Here is a 20,626-nt window from a genome sequence, read left to right as displayed (position 1 = left end):
GATTCTTGGGCCTCACAACGGAAGGGGTTCAGAGTTTGATGTAAGTTTATATCCCACATATAAACAATTGTTTAGGATCTCTTTTATAACTGCTATGCTCAATAGGTGATATGACTATAAAATCACCCTGTTAGAAAAGGGACTTGATTATAAACAGATGAATGTCCAGGTTGAAAAAATGGATTTTTGTTTATACAGGATCTATGTGTATTACACTACATTGTCCAGATATTTTGCATCATGACTCCATTAAGCTGATTATCACTACATTCTGTTTACACTTGGATGCATTGCATTTTGCTTGAAGTAATCATGGTTTAGGATATCAGCTGAGTTCGTCACATTCATTTCTCAAAGCAGTTTTCTTGAACTTATGACAAAACAGTGGATACAGACACCATTATAAGATCATTACTTGGGTTTCAAAATCTATATATTGCAAAAGTATCTGTATTTTTTTTTAGTAAAAGGTACTTTTTGTTTAAACATGGGTGTAGGCAAAATAATGGGAAAAGGCGCTATACCTCTTAACATATCAAGCGGTACTTAGAAACAGTTAAGTTTCATTTTGCAATGTCATCTTTAAATTTTTAAAATTCATTTTTGATAAAAATGGTGAAGATGAGAAGCCTTCTGTGACTATATCTATGTGAATTATGAAATATCACTGTATGAGTGCAGAATGTGTGAAATTAAAAAAAATCATTTTAGGATATAGGGTTGTTTTTTTTTTTTACCTGTGGACAGATATTCATTAGGTTGATGACAAAATACATACATATCCTTTGATAATTAGTAAACTGTATTAAATAGAACTCATATTTCTGATGAAATTATGACTTTCTGACACTTTCCTGTGATGAAAAAATAGTTAATTTGAGCATTTTTTGAAGTCAGCTAAACATTTGAACTGAATCACTGTGCAGAGGAAGATATCATTAAAACATGTGTCTGGGGTGGTAAAATATTATTTCAAAGGTTTCACAGGTACATCACATGTTTATACATTGTGTGCTAGATAATTTATGGAGATAGATTATCCATTTAACTTCCTGGGGGTAGCATTTTTAGTGTGTATATACCAATAATGATCAGAGATATTATTTCAGAGGATGTTATTTTGAACAGGAATTGTGCTTTATTTTTATGCCCCCCCCCCCCCCCCCTTCAAAGAAGGGAGAGCATATTGCTTTGCTGCTATTTGTCTGTCGGTCGGTCGGTCCACCATAGTTTCCGTGCATTTTCTTTGCAGAGGTTGCACGTATGAAAATGAATTTTGGTATACAGATTTTTCATAATAATAACTAGGTGAGGTTTAATTTTGGGTACAATCGAGCAATTTTCGATAGCCCCTTGGACTTAGAAAAATTCCAATTATTTGCAGTTTCTGTTCATTTTCCTTGCTGAGGTTGCTTATGTTGCAATGAAATTTGGTATACTGATTTATCATAATGATATCTAGAGCAAGTTTGATTTTGGGTATGATCGTGCAATTTTAGACAGAGTTATGTCCCTTGGACTTAGAAAAATTTCAATTATTTGCAGGTTACGTTCATTTTCTTTGTGGATGTTTCCACAGGAGGGGGGCATAAGTGTTTCACATACATCTCTGATTTTATAGGAATTGTCTCAAAATTTGTGATTTATTTATTTGTTTTGGACCATTTCCAGCTCATTTGTGCATTTTTTTGGTATTTCAGACATGCCTAAATTCCTACTTATTCCTACTTTTTATAAGCTCACCTGAGCTGAAAGCATTAAGCATTAAGAATTTTGTTGCATTCTACTGATTTTTAAATAGTTGATTAGAAATTAAAAAAAAATGAATCATGATTTAAATGGTGAGATTATTTTCGAACATTTTAAGCATAAATAACCCCCCATAATAGTCATATTTTCACAAAATTATTTATATTTCATCAAATAAAAATTGAAAATCATGAACTTTGACCTTTTGAAGTTATTAAACGAAACAGGCAAAATCATTTGAATTTCATTAGAAAAAAGATTTTAATATAGTGAACAAAATGGTATGTAACTTTGATACATTAATTCCTAAAGAATGCAAGCCGCTGAATGACCCTAAAGATGTAGTTCTCTGATCAGCATATGCTTCTGGTGTGAAGTGTTATCAGTTTGGAGGTGTGGCCTGCTTCCTTTTATGCTTGATTGCCGTCCTTGTGGATGTTTAACTAGGCCAACCCCAGTCTTTATATCAAAGCATCCTTTGGTAAGGTGATCCAAGTTTGGTTAATGAAAGCCACACCCTCTTTCAAGGGGAGATAATTAAGAATTGTTGAATATTTGTTGACATCTTAAACAATTTTATTCTCAAAAACCATTGGGCCGGAAAAGCTGAAAGTTGTGTAGAAGCAGTTTGGGTAGTGCAGATTCATATTTGGTCAAATAATGATCCCCAGGGTTAGGTTGGGGCCACAATAGGGGTCCAACTTTTAACTAAAAATATATAGAGAACAATCTTTGAAAATCTTCTTCTCATAAAACATCTGACTAGAAAAGTTGAAACTTTTGTGGAAGCATCCTCAATTGGAGTATACCTGGTATTCAAAATTGTTCAAGTCATGTGCCCTTTAGGAGGTATTTTCATAAGAATAAATTTATAGAAACAATAGAAACAACAGAACGGAAAGACTGTTCTCATTTTGGCATGACTTATCTTTTGGTCACCTGAGTAACTCGGGTGACCTATTGCAACCTTTTTTCATCTGTTGTTTTGCGTCATTCGTTGTGCATTAATAATTGAAAAATTTCGGCTTCTTCTATAAAACTACTAGGGTCATCTGGACCAAATATGGTCTTTACAGGGGAGGAGAACATAAATTGTGATGAAATTCATGACTCCAACCTGCAGGGACCATAAATTTTAGGTGAAACTAAAAAAATTGGTTCAAATTTTAATTAAAATCTTCTTCTCAACTTCTGGACATTCAGCACATGGTTATGATGACAGGGATACCTCTATCAAAATTGTCTAATTCATGGTCCCTGAGCCAGGTCTTCAGGCCCTATGGTAAAGCCAATATGACCATATATATGGAAAATGTATTGAATCTAAGAAAATCTTTTCCTCTACTCCCATATATATTTGAGAAAAATCAAATGCATGATCATGATGTCCATGGTGCCCTTTACCAAAATTGTGAAATTCATGGCCCCTGAGCCATGGGTTCAGGTCCCGAAGCACGTTCAATATAGCCATTTAGTGAAAACGTAGTGTCTTTAAAAATCTTTACTCTACTTTAATATATATTTTAGAAAAACTAAATGCATGGTTATGATGTCCATAAAGCCATCTTCTTAAATTGTGAAATTCATGGCCCCTGGATCAGGCGTTCAAGGCCCTAAGGCAGGGTCAATAGGCAATATAGTGGAAAGTGTATTTAATTATAGAAAATCTTCTTCTCTACTTCCACAGCAGTGTAAGATAAGTAGAATGCATGACGATGATGTCCATTAGTCTTTCTATCTAAATTGTAAAATTCATGACCTCCTGGATCAAGGGTTCAGGCCATAGGGCGGGGTCATTATATAGTAAATATGTATTGAATCTTAGAAAATTTTCTTCCACGATGGACCAAAGATGATTGTTAATTATCCTTATATATTTTGGGGCATTTATATTGCCATCTACAACACAAAGTGTGCTGACTCCATTGTAAGTAATGCACCCCTAGATCATTAAATCCAAATGTCGCCCGGCAGTTGGTGCATTACAAGGTGGGTCCCATTCCTCACCGTTTTTTCTCCATACATATACACTTCAATTGCCATTGATCATAACCTTACAGTCATCTGTAAGTCAAGGAGTCAATCACAGTTCTCTTCTTTGCACCATTTCACATGCTTTGTTTCATTCACTTCACACACACGCATTTTCTTCATTACAAGTCTCCTACTGTATCCATCTTGATTTAAAAAAATTTCATGGTGCTTTCTTGGACAGTTCCAGGACCAATATCATTTCTAACATTCCGTTAAACTTTGCCTGTGATTCATTTTAACAATCCGAAAAATTTGTCACTCATCCTGTGCACTGCACTTTTTGGGTCGGCCACTTTTTTGTTTGTTTTCAACATCTTTAGTTGTTCCACGACGCTTCAAAAACGTGTGCACTGTAGATAACGGCCTTCCGATAATATCTGATATTTCTTGTAGTGTCAAACTTGCTTTTCTAAGAGATAAAATGGACTGCTTCTCTTCCAAACATAATTCCTTCCCCTTTCTACCCATGGTTGTTAACAGACCAAAGTAGCTAATGCAGATGATAAAATACGTCATCAACCAATCTGGTAAAATTAATTGTCCTACCGAAGTTATAGAGTAAGAGAGATAACTTCTTTCGTTACTGAAAACGATGTCTAAAACAAGCGTTACCAAATTTTAACCTGAGCGAAGCCATATTTTTTCTAATTTTTTTTTACATGAGACTGTATATAAATTTTGTAGTATTTTTTTCTGTGTTTTCACAGTAGAGAGAGATAAACTACCGGGTAAGTACGTTTGTTATGATGTCAATTATGTCCTATTCTTAAATTGTGAAAAACACTGCACATGGGGCAGGAGTTCAGGCGTTCTTGGGGGGGGGGGGGTCAAATATGGCCATATAGTGAACATGTATGTTTTAGGGCACAGGGCTCAACATTAACGCTTGTCTGGTACCAGTGAAAAAAATATCAAGAAGTGAATATTGCTGGCCACTATTCAGACTGGAATGTGTATATTTAAGGTCATCTGAGTAAACTGAGGTGACCTATTGCTATCTGTTTTCGTCCCTCATCGTGCGTTGCGCATTACCCATTGACTTCTTCTTGAAAACTACAAGGGCAATTTTAACCATTTTTGGTGTGAAGCATCTTTATGGTAAGAGGAATCAAAATTGTGAAATTTATGACTCTACTATCCCCGGGTGCCACAGGCAGGGCCAAATATGCCCAAAAAAAACACCCAAATTTTCAAAAATCTTCCTCTACTCCCAATGTGAGGAAAAAACGCGTGGGTATGATGTCCATGAAGTCTTTTAACAAAATTGTGAAATACATGGCCCTTGTCTCAGGTGTTCAGTCTTTAATAATATTTAATGTCACCTACATGTAAGGACGGACTATGGCTGGGAGGGGGGTGGTATATATTTGTCTTATTGATTTATTCTGTTCAGGAATTTCAATGAGAGAAATGATTTAATTCACATAAGCTGTCAATCAAAGTTAAGAAATTGTAAAAGCATGTGGAAAGAGTTTTTTTTTTTTTTTTTTGGGGGGGGGGGGGGGGGGCAGTTAATGGATTAATGGAGTTATCTTCCCTTGCTTCTTCATGATGGAGTAATCTTCTTTTGCTTTTTCATAAGCTTGAGAGTCTGCCATTTTGAAACATCACATTTTAGCATGCAAGACTATGTAAAAATAAAAGGTAGTTAGCAGAATTGGATTTAAGGGCAGATTGATTTATATTGTTCTAGGGTTCATTTACAATGATTCAGAGTTCTGCTAAGCCTTTTTAGGCAAAGTCATACATTAAACAAAAGACCTTTTCTTTTTATTTGCTTGTCAAGTTTTTAGATAAGTGTCTAGCCTGCCTCCCCCCTTTTAATTTGCTTCTAACGCCGCTGGCTGTACACTACATGCATGAGAGTCCCTCCTCAATATTGCCTTTCTCTCATCTTATACCATGTATACATTTCACGTTACAGGTTTCCATGCATGTAGCAATAACAATACAAAAATTGAACTCAACCACCCTCTTTTCCCCTTTACCTCTGTAGTTGACAAACTGGTGATTGACATCGTTTACAAAAGCAATTTTTGTGGTAAATCAAAAGATAATGGTAGGAATTTAAACCAGCCACCAATTTCTGGAAGAATAAAGCATTCAACATATTTCTTTCACAGGAAAGGTGTTGCGGTGCTGCAGGGGTTAATTACAGGTAAACTATTTACCTGCTGGACAATTTCCTTGTCCAGCTTTATTCATTTCATTCATTCATCTAGAGCAATTTCAATTGATATGTCAGTAATACTCAACACTTGTTTTTAAAATGAAGGCTGCATGCATGTGTGCTTTTCTGTTATGGTTGAAGGAAGTTTTTTTTTTCTTTAAAATAACCATTTGATACATTTTCAGTGGTTTGATGTCTTCATTTACTGGTACACAAAGCATAAATTTATGCAAATTGTTTTCTTTTGTAAGAAAAGTAAGTAAAATTGGACCTTTGCCTTTTATTGTGGGGCTAAAATTTTAACTTGCAATAACGATTTGAAAAGGTATAAAGTACACATCTTCTTGAATGTATTATTTAATAAAACCAAGTTAAAAAATGTGCAGTGTTTATATTTGAAAAGTTAATAGAAGCAATTAATGGAATGCTAGCAAGCCAAAAATGAATTAACAGTTGAATAAAGCAAATGGATATAGTTGTATGTTTTAAGCAAATTCAAATTGACAGAAGATGCTTACCGGCATCCAGGGTTGTATGTTTGCCTGGCTGCTGCATCCATTTGGGTTATAGGCATAGGTGGCATCATCCTATGGTGTGGGGGCAAATTTGGCTGGCGAGCACTCCAGATTGGTACTTGGGGGATGTTGGGTATTTCTTGAATATGGGACGGCATCATATGAGTAAAAAGGACGGAATGGTTGCTGGTTCTATCTCAAATGTCACAAGTCATGCAGCTGTTCTGAGTACCAGTTGGGATGACTTGTGTTTATATAGCTTTGCTGTATTCTACTTCCTTTAAATCCCAGTAACTACTGCAAATAATAAAAATGTGCTTGTTATTTAGAAATAGAATTTTTTGATACAGATGAGTGACGAGAAGTAATTGTCATATCAAGAGGTGGTGTAAGATAGAACGATTTAAATTTCCTCAAGTCACTCAAGATTTAGTTCTTAAAGGGATAGATTTCAACAGTGCCGCTTCAGTAGTGTTCACAAGAAATTGCAAGAAAAAAGTAGATACAGCAAAATGATGACCATTGTTTGTGAACCTCCTGAAAAGAATGATATTTAAAACTGACAACAATTAGATCTTGACAATTGTCAAGGGGAAAATATCCATTCTTTCACACTTTCATACCATTTATCATCTTTTACGATCCACCATGCTTCTCTACAACCCTTGGCAGATTTAGCCAATGATTTCAGAAGTAGCACAGCACTGTCTAGCCATTGAAAGAAATTTGAGCAGCTAAATTACATATTTTTTATCTAACAGGTATTAGAGGAAATTGTGTGAGAAAATAAAAAATGAGAATAATTAGATAAAAACATATATTTGTAATTGTATATCATATGTTAAAAGTTGTACTGGCACTGTACCAGTTATCGGCTAAATTTTAACGTTTTCTTTTCGTAATTCCTTATTTCTCGATATTTTTGGATAAAACTTGACATACTTTAAAAAGTGAACTCCTTATTTATCAATCTGTTAGTTTATATCATTATTTAGAACCCAAAACATCTTTTTTTGTGCTTTTTAGCACGCCCCGAATTTGCCGAGTTTTCACGATTTACTGTACCAGTTATCGGCTTCGTGATAATAACATAGTAAAATCCGTGTTCATGTCGATTTTAAACTCTGCTAAATGTAGTTTGAATTATGCCCCTTGTGGGGTCAGACGAAAGTCGGGGTCATGATATTATAAACAAATCTCTAAAATTAGTCGTTTATTATCAGACGGTAATACACCAAATCGTAGACTATTCAAAGCATAATTATGCAATCAGGCGTTCAATTGCGCTACGAATCTGTCGAAAATTTGTGAATTCCTTTTGTTTATACATGTTAAATGTATTGATTTTAATTGTGAAATCAAAGAAGGGATATAATAACGTATCACAAAGAGGTAATATTCTATTTTTAACTTATTACGTCACTTTCCCCACTGCTGAAAGAGCAAAGATGTAAACTCAGCGGTAAACAATGATCGTTTAAGCTCATGTATAAAACATATTCAAGAAAATTTTCAAGCAAACTTACTTTTCTTTATTCGAAAAAGACGACTGAATTAAAAAATCTTGGATTGTTGCGTGCTTTAAACCCGAACTCTCAGTTTAGCCGATAACTGGTCTTAGCCGATAACTGGTACAGTACCAGTAATTATGATTGTGTTAAAATTTTGTATGAAAACACAACAAACTACACCGCCAATTAGTAGATTCCCTGTCATCGCCTGTTTTCACAGCAAATCAGATTCCGTTGTACATTAAGTTTCATTTTGTTGGCTTTATCTGCCAAGGGTTGTAGAGGAGCAGAGTGGATCTTAAACCCTTTGTTAGCAAAGATGACCCTTAATAAAAAGTGACAAAAAGGTTTTCACAAAACTGTTCATTGTAGTCTTGCAATTTTTTTGTTTTATGTGTTTTATGATTATTTTAGCAGTTATTTGGCAGTATTATTAACTAATTACAAGTTCCAAACTATAATTGTAATATCAGCATGAAAAGTAATAAACATTGGTAGTAATTTTCAATACACAGTTTTTATCACCCATGCATGAAGATAAGACAGTCGCAAGTTACTAATCACAAAGGGGTTAACTGAGCCCGTGAAAAAGTCTTATGAATTTGATAATTATCATTTTATTGCCTTTGGGTTTAATTAACATGATTGTAAACTCAGCATACAGGGCAACTTCAACTTCTCTTTCGGAGGAAATTCCGGCAAAGTTACCGATCACAAAGCAAGTGACCCCCCCCTAGGTTGGTCACTGTATAATAATACTTTAGTCGTTTTATGTATATTGCTATGCAATAAAAGGTTATTTGTCACGTGACTGACTTTTAGCGACTATCGATGATAAAAACTTACTATCGATTGTTGCCAACCTGCTGCCTTCAGTGACGATTTTTCGATAGTCTGCGACTATCGTAACAACATTAATTATAATAGCTCTTTAACATTACAAATTTTTTATTCGATTGCATTCATCGATCAAGTGAGTAAGGTTAAAAAACGTCACAAGAGTTCATGCCAGGTAAACAACAGTCGTTTATGATGGGAAAGACCAATTAAATTTTTGAATGTTTTAAATTTGAGGAATCAAGTGCATTGAGGTACAAATTTCTTTTTTCACATATAGGATATTTTTTAATTGAATACAATAACTATTATAAAATTTTTTTTTTTTAAATAGATAACTAGTAAGTAGTTGAGGAAGAAAATTAATTTATAATTGCTCTCATATATTTTGATCGCTTTATAAAGTGAAAGAAGGGGGCAAAACGAATTCAAAGGGCATTCAAGGAAGTTAACGGTGTACCCCAACCAAAAGTTTAGTTTTATATCTAGCATAGGATCTTATTTTCGGTAAAAATGGTATTCCATAAAGGTAATATGTTAAAGATAAAGTGTTTGCAAAAATAAGTGTAAAATTTTGATACTTTACGGTATTTATTTTTTGTTATTTTACTGAGGGACCATGTGGCACAATATTCTTTGAACGCCCATATAATGTCATTGTTGCTCAGGTGAGCGATGTGGCCCCATGGGCCTCTTGTTATAATTGCTATCAAATTTATCACTCACATGTGGAATGTGAAAAAAAAGATTAAAATCAACAAAGGCCGGTTTATTTGTGACTTAAATTGGAAATAAATGTTTGAAATGAATTATTTATATTGTGATTCATTCATTTTTAGCCGAGCTTTGCTGAAAGCAAACGTTCAGGCTGTTGGCAGGCAAATCGGCAATGTTACTACTAGTACAAGTATACAAAAACCTGATACAGCGTCAAAGTAGAAGCTTCCGCTATACCAAATAGTTACACAAAGAGCCATACTTTGTAAAATCTATCATATTTTTTTTTTGCAATTAAATTAAGTGATAAATTTTTTTGGTTTTCTAATTCGATATATTTGTTTAAAATTTTGTGCAATTCTTGGGAACATAACTTTGAGAGAGAGAGAGAGAGAGAGAGAGAGAGAGAGAGAGAGAGAGAGAGAGAGAGAGGGGGGGGGGTTTGCCAGTCTTGTTCCTACACAGTATGCACAACTACATCAAAAGAGCCCAATACATGTATTTTTCACTGTGTAATTAAATTCTTAATTATATTATAGGTATGAACCCTATTAATTCTGAGGTAAAAAGGTCATAGCTATGTGTGATGCAGTGTACAAATTTACAGGTTAAAGGCAATATCCAGACTTGCTTCTATTGTTCATCATTACACTTTGAATTTGAATTGGAAGTCTGCCCCCCCCCCCCCCCCCCCCCCCAAAAGGGAGTCAGATAACCTTTAGGCTCTCATATTTCCTTCAGAAAAACATGCATATGGTCCACGTAGTGCACTCTTTTTTTAAAAGAACAGCAACTTGTTGCTTTGTTATTATTTGTAGGTTATTGCCATGAATGTGATATATGTACATCGTTTTGTGGTTTTGTATGGAGTCTACTGGGGAGTGTTTGATATACTGATAGACTGCAGGCATCCCTCTGCACATGGTACTTGTAATGAGACAAACTTGAATATCGCAGTAATAATCTACAAGTAGACCTGACTATTTCTTTGTTTTAAACAAGCATCCAAAGTTGTTTTATAGACGAAGAGTCAGATATCTGATGCCAATGCATTATTCAGAGGACGATGCCGTTTTTTTTTTTGTCAAGTTACAAGGTGTATTAAAATTTGGAGGACAAACCAGACATCTTCTAGACTTTTTCAATTTGTTACAGGATAACTTATTTACATAGACACAAAAGGTGCTTTTTAGGCTTGTGATCTTTAATCTTTAGAGTAATTTACCCTCCTTTATGGATAAGGTAATGAGAAATTAAGTATCAATTCTTCAAATGCTCCACCTTGCATCCTCTCACAAAGAGAATTTCTATCATTCCTTGTGTATCAGATTTATGGCCAAAACCCCCATAAATTATACATGTATATTCTATAATCTGCAAAAATTTAGAATTAAAATGTTTTATTTTTTTTTTTGGTTACAGAATCATGTACATGTACCTGGTAGCTTAATTCAGATAGTAGTGTCTTAATTTTTTCAGCTGCTGAGCTATGCAAATTTTAACACAATAAACAACTTGAGTTACGTAGCAAATTGCTATAAAAGTGGAATTAATGATGCCGAGTAGAGTTTACCGTAATGTTGCGTGTATAACACACACTTTTTTTCAGCCAGAATTTGATCAAAAGTGGGGAGTGCGTGTTGTACATAGGGCTAAAATTTTACCCCATTTTTTCAAGCTGTGATTCTTGATACCATGGGAGTAGTAACTGCTGATATAGCGTGTTATGCAAGTTGTATGAGTGTATACTAAATTTACTGCATCAGAAATACCTTATTCTGGGTTTTATTTCCATGTATTGAAATATTTACCCTCACTAAAAACTATTCCTTGCATCAAACAAGTTTAAATAACGTCAGTGTATTTGCCATTACGTAAGCAGCCACCTGTTGACTCGGCACGGCACGTGGTCAATGTTTAACAATTTCTGGTGTCAGAAGCATGCAGCTGTCTTGTGTCAGACTTCACAGGGTGATTTCAATTGCATGAAGATTAGCAATTATTCTGATATTATTAAACTTGATTACTTCATGCCCAGTTATGCATTTAAACGGTATTGCTTTACATAGAACTGCTAAAAATACATCAATCATTTGTACGACTTGATAATGACAATATATGACATACGTTTCTTCACAATGTTTATTTAACAACAATCAAAGGGTTTGACTATAATTAATCAATTAAATCATTTCTATTGATGTTGTTTTGGTTTATATTTGCAAAAATTGTTACTTTTAAGCACTAAGCTCGGTCGCCTTTCTTTTCTACGTAGGATGATCATCAATTTCTCCGCTGTTGTATAAACTCTTTACGAAGTGTCAAATGATATTTGATACCGCCCATGTAAATTATGCCATCCTTTTTAAGTAAAATTGTAAGATCAGTGCTGGATCACAAAATTAAAGAAATTGCGCAGGGATTATAAAATTATCATGGAACATCGATAGTTTGGGGGGAAATAGCGACCGTTGATTTCGCCATTTTTTGGTTGCATATTATACAAAGGACCTGCTGTTTTTCGGCATTTTTTCGTCAACTTTGGGGGGTGCGTATTATACACGAGTGTGTATTATTTCACACAGAGATTTCCTCTGTTTGTGAATATGATTAAGTTGGGGAATAGCTTGGTAGGATGCCACTCGGCTTTCTACTGGTTGCTAATGGAAAAGAAAAACAATTCCGTAAAATTAAAACAAGTTCTTTATTCTTAAAGCGTCGGATGGAAAGTGCGTTAAAACAAAAACATATATCGAAACACCCTGTAGTAAAACACAGCAATGTGAGAAGACGAGATTGTTTATACGCTTATAATCTAAGGACCGATAATTCCGCATAAGTATTGAAAATGTATAACGCTTATAAAATGTAAGAAAACTAGAAAGCAAAATATAAACTGTTGTCATTATATAACTAAAGAGAAAATAACTTACAAATACAATGCCTGTCAAAAAAAAAAGTGTAAGAGAGAATTTAAGATTAGGAAGAGAACGGTTGGACTAACCGTGCTGGAACCCACCACGGTAGCATAGAGGGTTATGTGGGTTAACTGTGCTAGAACTCTGCATGTTAGTGAAGTGTGTGTGATATCGGACTAACTGTGCTGGATTTCCACATGTTAGTGTTGATTTTGTGCACAGAATGGTAACGGACTGTCCGTGCTGGAATCTCCGCACGTTATTTAGTTGTTCTCTCAGAACTCTGAGAATCGGTTTTCATTGGAATACCATTTACCGTTATTTCATCAATTTAAGTACAACTTGTTGTACTTTTGTTTCATTTTGGAGTTTTTATTCAGCGTAAACTTGAGCGAGTGTAACGAATTGAGCTTTCCCCTGAATTCACCATATGGATTTAAAAAAATTTCATCAAAAAATCTTTTTCTCCACAACTCCCACACATGTGGGAAAAAAATAAATGAATGGTTCTTACAAGAAAATTAGAACTACAGTAAAACTCAGTTACAGTGAAGTCCCTGGGGCCAATGGATTTACTTTGTTATATCCATAATTGATATATCCGTATAATGAATTCATTATAATAACTATAGCTAATTCACTATATACATATTTTCTTTTACAAGACAACAATTTTTGCTAATTGAGGCATAGAATAAAAATACATTCTTATATATGTATAATCGTATGATAGATAGAGAAAAATCTTTAAATCTTTTTCTAAAAAACAATTGCTTAGAAAAGCTGTAACTTTAGTGAAAGCAACTTAAGATAGTGTAGATTCAAATTTGTTAAAATCAAAATCTTTAGGAGTAAGGTGGGGTCACATCCAGTCGTACAACGCTGGTTTAATAAGGCAACTCTCAGTGACCGATTGAGTAAAAATTCCTCTGATGGATATGACGTCACAATAAGCAGTATGATGTCATAATTTAATCAGAAACATGTCAATTTTTACTTTAACTCTGATCTTAATTATAAAAACTACAGGTGTAAAATGTCACTAGAAACTCTTCGAACTGAATACATCTTCGAACTCTCTGTATTACGCATAATTATCATTGAAGACATCACATGCATGTTTGATAGAGAAGATCAATGTTGGGAGACAAATCATCAGAATGCAGTGTAAACAATGCTGAAATAAAACTTATTTCATACTGATACATAAGATTTAAATGAATGTCAGTTTGGATATAATCAGGATAATACGGGCATGGGCATGGATATTTTGTTTTATTAGCAAGTGTTATTAGGTAAGCAGAAAGACATTTATGTGGCTTGACCGGCCTTCCCTCTGTCAGTGTGTACAAAAAAGGCCAAAGTGTAACACTACCCTGAATATTATGAAAGTTGAATTTGGCATTTATCAAAAGCATAATTATGACCTAAACTACTTGAAAAGTGCTGCTAGAATCCCGTGCTTCGTTGTTATAAAAAAAAAAATATGCATAGTTTTTTCAATGTAATTGAAGAATCAGGGGGTTTCCGATAAATAATGACAATTACTTATTTTATGTGATTCCTAAAAAGATTCTAGCAGTAATACTAATAAACACAAACTAATTGCAGATCAAATTATTGTAAGATACATACTAATGAACTTGGGGGTAGTGTTACACTTTTTGATTTTTTGTTAAGGTAAAAAAGTTTTCTTTTTTTAACTGTCACCCGATGCCATGGCACGACAGCTTCAAAGATCATCTCGATTCCGAAGAAAAAAAATAATATCATGGCAAACACAATCACTTGATATTAATATTCAACACTGGTTTTATAAAAGTTGACAATTTTTTAAATTGATCATAATATCGACGGTCATTAAACTCTGAGTTGCCTTAACCTACCCGCGAAAGGAAAACTTTTTAATTAGGGCCCCGCAAGGATTTGCGGGTGCCCTATAGTAATCACTCTGTCCGTCCGTCCTTCTGTCTGTCCGTCTGTCACTCTTCCGTCCACAAATTTTCTGTTTTTTTCTAATAACTTTTTTTATGGTTGCCCAATCAAGTTCAAATTTGGTATGGTAGTTCAGTAGGTAGAAATACATATTTTGATGCTAAGTTTGGTTCTCTATGTCTTCTGGTTTGGAGCTGGGGTGGTGGGGTAGATTCCTTAACTATGCATAAGAATGAATGGGCTAAGAGAGATAACTTCTGAGAATGTTACCATTGTATACTTTGAAGGATGTGCAATATTTGTCTTTTGGGATTAATTAACCTTCCACAGGAAGAAAATCCTAAGCTTTATCTTTATCTGTCACATTAAGATTAATTACTGCACTGCCTGTGTCTGCAAATGAACTTTGTTTTGAAGTTAAGGTCAATTTTGAATGATGTGTAGTATTGTGTACATTCTTTGAAATATGGATTTAAAATATAATATTCATACTATATTTTGGTTAAAATACTGTACACAATGATTTATGATAATTTTATCAAATTCTAAAATCAAGATATATATTGAGATATCCTTTTTCACTATTTTATTTTTTAATTATTTATTTTATTTATTTTATTTTTTTCTGCCTTAATGCTGTTAATTTTAACAGGTAATCAGATAATAACCCCATTCTGTCATTTCTGAGAAAAAAAAATCTTACTGTAAATTTAGAAGAAAAGGATGAGAGAGCAGAACAATTAATCCCCTGGGATTAATTATCTTGCCTGCTGCAGAAAATTTAGAGGCTTATCTCTATCTGTCATATGAATTAAGATTGATGAACACCTTTGTATGCAACTGATGTTTGTTTTGAAGTTGAGGTCAACCCTGGGTGATACAATGTATTTGCATTCACTGAAGGATTGCATTTTATAAAACACCTGTTAAAATCTTTTTTAAATACACATTTAATTTAGTTCTTTTTTTATAAGACATGAGGTTATCCCTGTTTTATGCAGATACATGGTTACTATTAAGAGTTTTTGGACATTTAAGAATTATCTTGAAATTTTAAAAATACAGTTGTTACTTATAATTTTCATTTTTTTTTTTTTACCACCTTATATATATTGCAGTTCTTTACATCTTAACATCTTATGCCGGGCATTTATTTTTCATCATTGTTGATATAAAGAGGATGGAATTCAAAGTTTTTTTTCATTCTCTATATTAATTGTCATAGCGGGGCCCTTCCTGACTGGTCAGTTTTCTAGTAATTAACAAAAACTGAAATGTTATTATGTATGCAAGCATTTTTACATATTTGCTGATTCTTTAAAATTGTTGAAAGTTTGGCCCCTGGATGATTATTGGGCCTCACAAGGGGTTCAGAGTTTGATGTAGGTTTATATCCTGTATATAAACAATTGTTTAGGATCTTTTTGAGAACTGCAATGCTGAATGATAAAATGACAATAACAAACTGTCAACCATCTCAAAAATCTGTAAAACGAAATACAAATTCAAAGCAGAAAAACACGGACCTCCAGAAAGATAGAGGTAGGATCAGGTACCTAGGAGGAGTTTTCCTCATGGTCATATCATATATTTATGGTCATATTGAAATGTGATGTGCCCATAAAATCATCCTGTTAGAAAAGGGACTTGATTTTTAATATAAGAATATCCAGGGAGAAACAGATTTTTCTTTATACAGGATCTACATGTATTATACCACATTGCCCATATTATTTATATTATTACTCCATGAAGCTGATTTTATCATACCTATTGTTTCTCAGGTGAGCGATGTGGCCCATGGGCCTCTTGTTATTAAATGTTATAAAAATTGTACCCAATCTAGTTATGCCAATTGGGATGATATATGTAATAATATTGTTTCTTGTTTTTTTTTCTTCCTCTAGTACAAGGTGTTACTCTATACACTGGATGGAAGGTGTGTTTCTAAGTTCAGTGCCTATGACAGTGCATTAGGCATCAAATCTTTGGCCTGGTCCCCTACTGGTCAGTTCCTAGCACTGGGAAGCTACGATGAAAAGGTAAGCATGCCCTTTTAAAATTTGCCTAGTGCATGAAAGAACCTGAAGTATAATTTTTGTTATTTTCAAGATTTGTGGTTATCTTTTAAAGTTAACAAACCAACCACGTCTAGATCAAATCTTGAACTTCTAACAGAAAAATGAACAAATACCAGAGTAATTATACAACTAAATTAATTATGTACTAAGTGTTTCTAAGCATACATATTAACTCTACCGCATTACACGGAAGTCTACTGCTTTTTGAATGTCTCCCGCCTACTGCTTTTATTAGAAATTCTACCTCTTTTCTCCAAAATATGTTCATTGTTTTGATAGATATCCACTTTGGAAGCCATTGTGGTCCAAAGATCTCCTTGAGTTTGCAATTAGCATGACTTAAATTTGGGCATACAAACATTAATGATAAATAATTGAAATTAAGCTATGTGTAAAAATTGACATTGCTATTTAAGGTACATGTACTTCACTACAACGAGACTTATACTTTTTAAGACACTACATCACAAGATGGCGATTTTAATGTTTTGTTAAACTGTTTGTATCAATTGATTCGGATGTATATCGTCATAGCTCAGTGGTTAAAGTATCAGGCTTGTGAACCGCAGTTCCTGAGTTCGAATCCACCAGGGGATTTTGTTTATGTTTACTGAATGAAATTTTTGAAAATATCATTTTTTATCTAAAATTGCACATTTTTTGCCTATTTGACATACATACTTCTTATCCATCATGCTTTCTATCATAATCAAGTAATTTCTGCTGATTTGAGAAACTATTTCAAGATGTAGTGAGGCACCTTAATGAGTATCATATTTATGAATCAAATATAAATTGTTAGATAACACTAGCTTTCATCAAATATAGCAATGTAATTGCACTAAAATGCTGTACATATGGTAAACATTTCAGAATATTTGCATATCCATTGTTCTTCCCCTCTGTAAGTCCATACGGAGGAACTGCAATTATTTTTCTATAATCGCAATTGCTCTGTCTGTATACTATGACGTCATAAAGGTGTGACGTCGTATACTTTTCCATGAGGTTATAGATTTAAACCACTATACAATACACCATGTGTTTTCTCCAACTCCATAAAATTGATGTATTTATAATTAAAACATGTCTTATAATAACATTTTAAAGGAATTACTGTTATAACATATCATTGATTCTGTTAACAAATCTATGTGAATTAAAAAGATACATTTCAGTCTGAATGTTTATTTTTGATGCAATAGCTAAATGTCAAGGTCTAGGCTAATACATGGTATTTGCGAGTGGTAAAATGCAAATATAAGTAATAAACAACGGTTATTTCGTAAACATGGCGTTATGAATAGCAACTGCTCTGCTGGCATATTTTCCAACAGAGCAATTGCTATTCATAACGCCATGTTCACTAACGTTGTTTATTTCTTGACTATACTAGGTTATACAGTATAAGATTTTTTCTAGGGTAAATCCTTCCATGACAAAGCAAAATATAAAAAATTAAACTACTTTCACAGGTTTAGAATTTTCAAATTTTACAATATTTAACAAAAAAATAGCTTTTAAAAATATTTGGAGAGGAAAAAATTGTAAAAACCCTAGCGGGATTCGAACTCATGATGTACAGATTCGTAGTAAACCCTCTAACCCACTGCGCTTCGCTGTAAGGTGAAAACATTGGGAAAGAAACTACTTATGATTATAGTTAAACTTGGTTTTATTGTTTATTTTGATAAACAATACGTCAAACATGGAAGTGTCCCAAACCACCTTAATAAATGAAACACCACAGATTATTGTGAAAAAGAAAAGCAAAATGCCAACAATAAATTTTTTTTTCATATATGCAGCATAGAATTAAAGTGAAATTGAAGATTCAGCTGTAGACTATGATATATCGTATTTTGCGAGGCATATGTTGAAATGCTCATTTTCAGACAAAATTCAGAAAAAATCCTTAAACTAACCGATCTGGGGGATAAGCCGATTTTCAATCGATGATTACTAAGTGAAAGTATGACAGCTGATTAAGGAAGTCATTGTATTAAGTATATACTTTCAGAATATCAATGTAGAAATTTTAAAGAGTAATTAAAATTATTTAATTTGCAAAACATATGTATTGCATATGTAACATATGTTAAGCAATTTTTAAAAATATATCTGTGTTTTGTGGATGCATGATTGATCTCTTCCGTATTCGTCAGTATATAACGTTACGTATTGTACGTAATTTTACATAGGGTAAATTTTATTGTATCACCAACCTCGGTTGTTCTGTCTGATAGACTAAGTATAATATTTTACCAAACATTTGACAATTATATATTTTTACATAAAAAAAAAGAGTTTTATGCTGATATCTGCACATTAAATTGCATGGTGCTTAATATTTACATATAAAGCCAAGTATCTGGCCTTATGATACATTTGATCATGCCCGACCATATTTGATCACCTCATGATAATAAAAGAATGATTCCTTATTCCTTCAAAAAAAAAACATTTCAAGTATTATTTTGATTAGAGGAGAAATTTTGGAAAAAGCATAACTTTAATTGCTGTGGTAGTAGAATAAAGGCTCTTCCCTAAATAAACTTTCTACAGAGGCCTACCTTTTCATCCATCCTGCTTTGTTAACTATTTATACAATCCTTCTTGAGTGTAAATAATGCATTTGAGTTTTAACCCCTGGACCCAAACTTCACTGATAACCCCATAATTTAGCGAAAAGCTGTCTTTATCAGTTCAAGACGGGACTTACAACAGAGATGTTACTACCTGAGGAGTCCATAATATTAGGATGGGAATGTACTGCATGCCTTAATCAAACAGTAGATATGTGGTCCTCAGCTCTTGGTACATATGTAGCTAGACCACAGTGCTATATCAGTGATCAAATATTGCAAAAAACACATTGAACATTAAGGGTGTGTGTGTGCATGTGTGTGTGTGTGTATGTGGTAACACATGAAACTCATTTCACTTGACTTTTCACCAAAAGGTCACTACATTATTTTCCAAGGGTTGTTAAGAAAAATTTTTGTAAGAGACTGTTTGCTCTAATGAGCCTATGGGGTTTGTAATTTGAAATTTCATCAAACTCCACTACATATCAGACCAGTGGCTCACTAATTAGACCCACACATGATCCTCACTCGCTACATCATCAGTTTTAAAGTACACACATGAAACTGACTACTTACATTAAATTTTGATATTAATTTATCCCATCTCATCAAATTCTTGATACACAATACATTCTTTGAGTTTCTAAAGAATCATAACGCACAAGTAGTGTGATTAATTGGTATTTCAATAACATACAAATCTTTTGAACAAATTCTATACAACGTACATTATAGCTGTTTTTGAGGTCAATATGATGATTTAGCTACCATCGAAGTACAATATCTACCTCGCCCCCTTTTCGGTGAATATTGTACTTCTCGTGCAACTAAATGATCATATTGATAAAAAAAAAACCCAACAAGAATTATTTTTTTATATGATTCTGTGACAAATTGATACAGGCATATCAAATTGAGTGCAATCAAGCAAAGACTGTAGTTTGAACCGATAGCCAAACAAATTGAGAGACGCAATATTTCATTGGACGATTTATTTTTGAGGCGCATCGCTACCAGCGATGTAGCCTCATTGCTGTCGGCTCACTTCTCTCGGCTTATATACAAGCGGCGTCATAGAACTCGAGTATCAATGCGCCAATAAATATATAGTGCCGTTCTGATTGTTACGAATTTTCAATCAGGAACACATATTCAGTATTCGTTTTAAAAATATCAACAAATCATTACAACAGATATCTCCTTTACACATTGAAAAAACATCAACATCAATGAAAGAACAAAACAAAGATGAATATGCAGATGAGATACGTACGATAGAGACAAAGGACCAGTCAACCGATGAGATAATTTGCATAACAACAGTTCGTACTTCAATTTAAAAGTGGTGACGTTAATTGTTCGAATATCGGAGATAAGAAAAATGTGATAAAATATTTATATTAAAATGAGAGTAAGTGGCTGTCTTCCTATAGCTAGGAACAGATTTCGTAATTTATCACTTGATTAAACGAATAAGACGATGTCCAACTGAATGAGGAAAAGCGCAGGGCTACGTTTTACAAAAGAACTTACGACTAAATTAATGAATGCTAATTAATCACAAACTAATC

The 20,626-nt window shown here is 33.6% G+C and overlaps 2 protein-coding genes across 3 annotated transcripts in view; one reads left to right on the top strand and one right to left on the bottom strand.

Moving 5' to 3' along the window:
• The window catches only part of LOC105340434 (cellular tumor antigen p53), a 34,844-nt gene extending 28,110 nt beyond the window's left edge, over positions 1-6,734 (bottom strand). The window contains exon 1 of one of the 2 annotated variants that reach the window (XM_011446475.4): positions 6,472-6,734. In XM_011446475.4, the coding sequence (XP_011444777.1) occupies positions 6,472-6,629 (158 nt within the window). In that variant the 5' untranslated portion in view covers positions 6,630-6,734. The remainder of the gene's footprint in view (positions 1-6,471) is intronic. The other variant, XM_011446498.4, reaches the window with a different exon arrangement.
• LOC105340426 (WD repeat-containing protein WRAP73) overlaps positions 1-20,626 on the top strand; it is a 54,664-nt gene that overhangs the window by 11,278 nt on the left and 22,760 nt on the right. Inside the window, exon 8 of the mRNA XM_011446463.4 lies at positions 16,294-16,428. Within this exon, the coding sequence (XP_011444765.2) occupies positions 16,294-16,428 (135 nt within the window). The remainder of the gene's footprint in view (positions 1-16,293; positions 16,429-20,626) is intronic.

The sequence above is a fragment of the Magallana gigas genome, chromosome 3, assembly GCF_963853765.1.
Source record: "Magallana gigas chromosome 3, xbMagGiga1.1, whole genome shotgun sequence".
NCBI classification, from domain to species: Eukaryota; Metazoa; Mollusca; class Bivalvia; order Ostreida; family Ostreidae; genus Magallana; species Magallana gigas.
The sequence above is the reverse complement of the archived record's forward strand: the minus strand, read 5'-3'. Positions and strand labels throughout refer to the sequence as shown.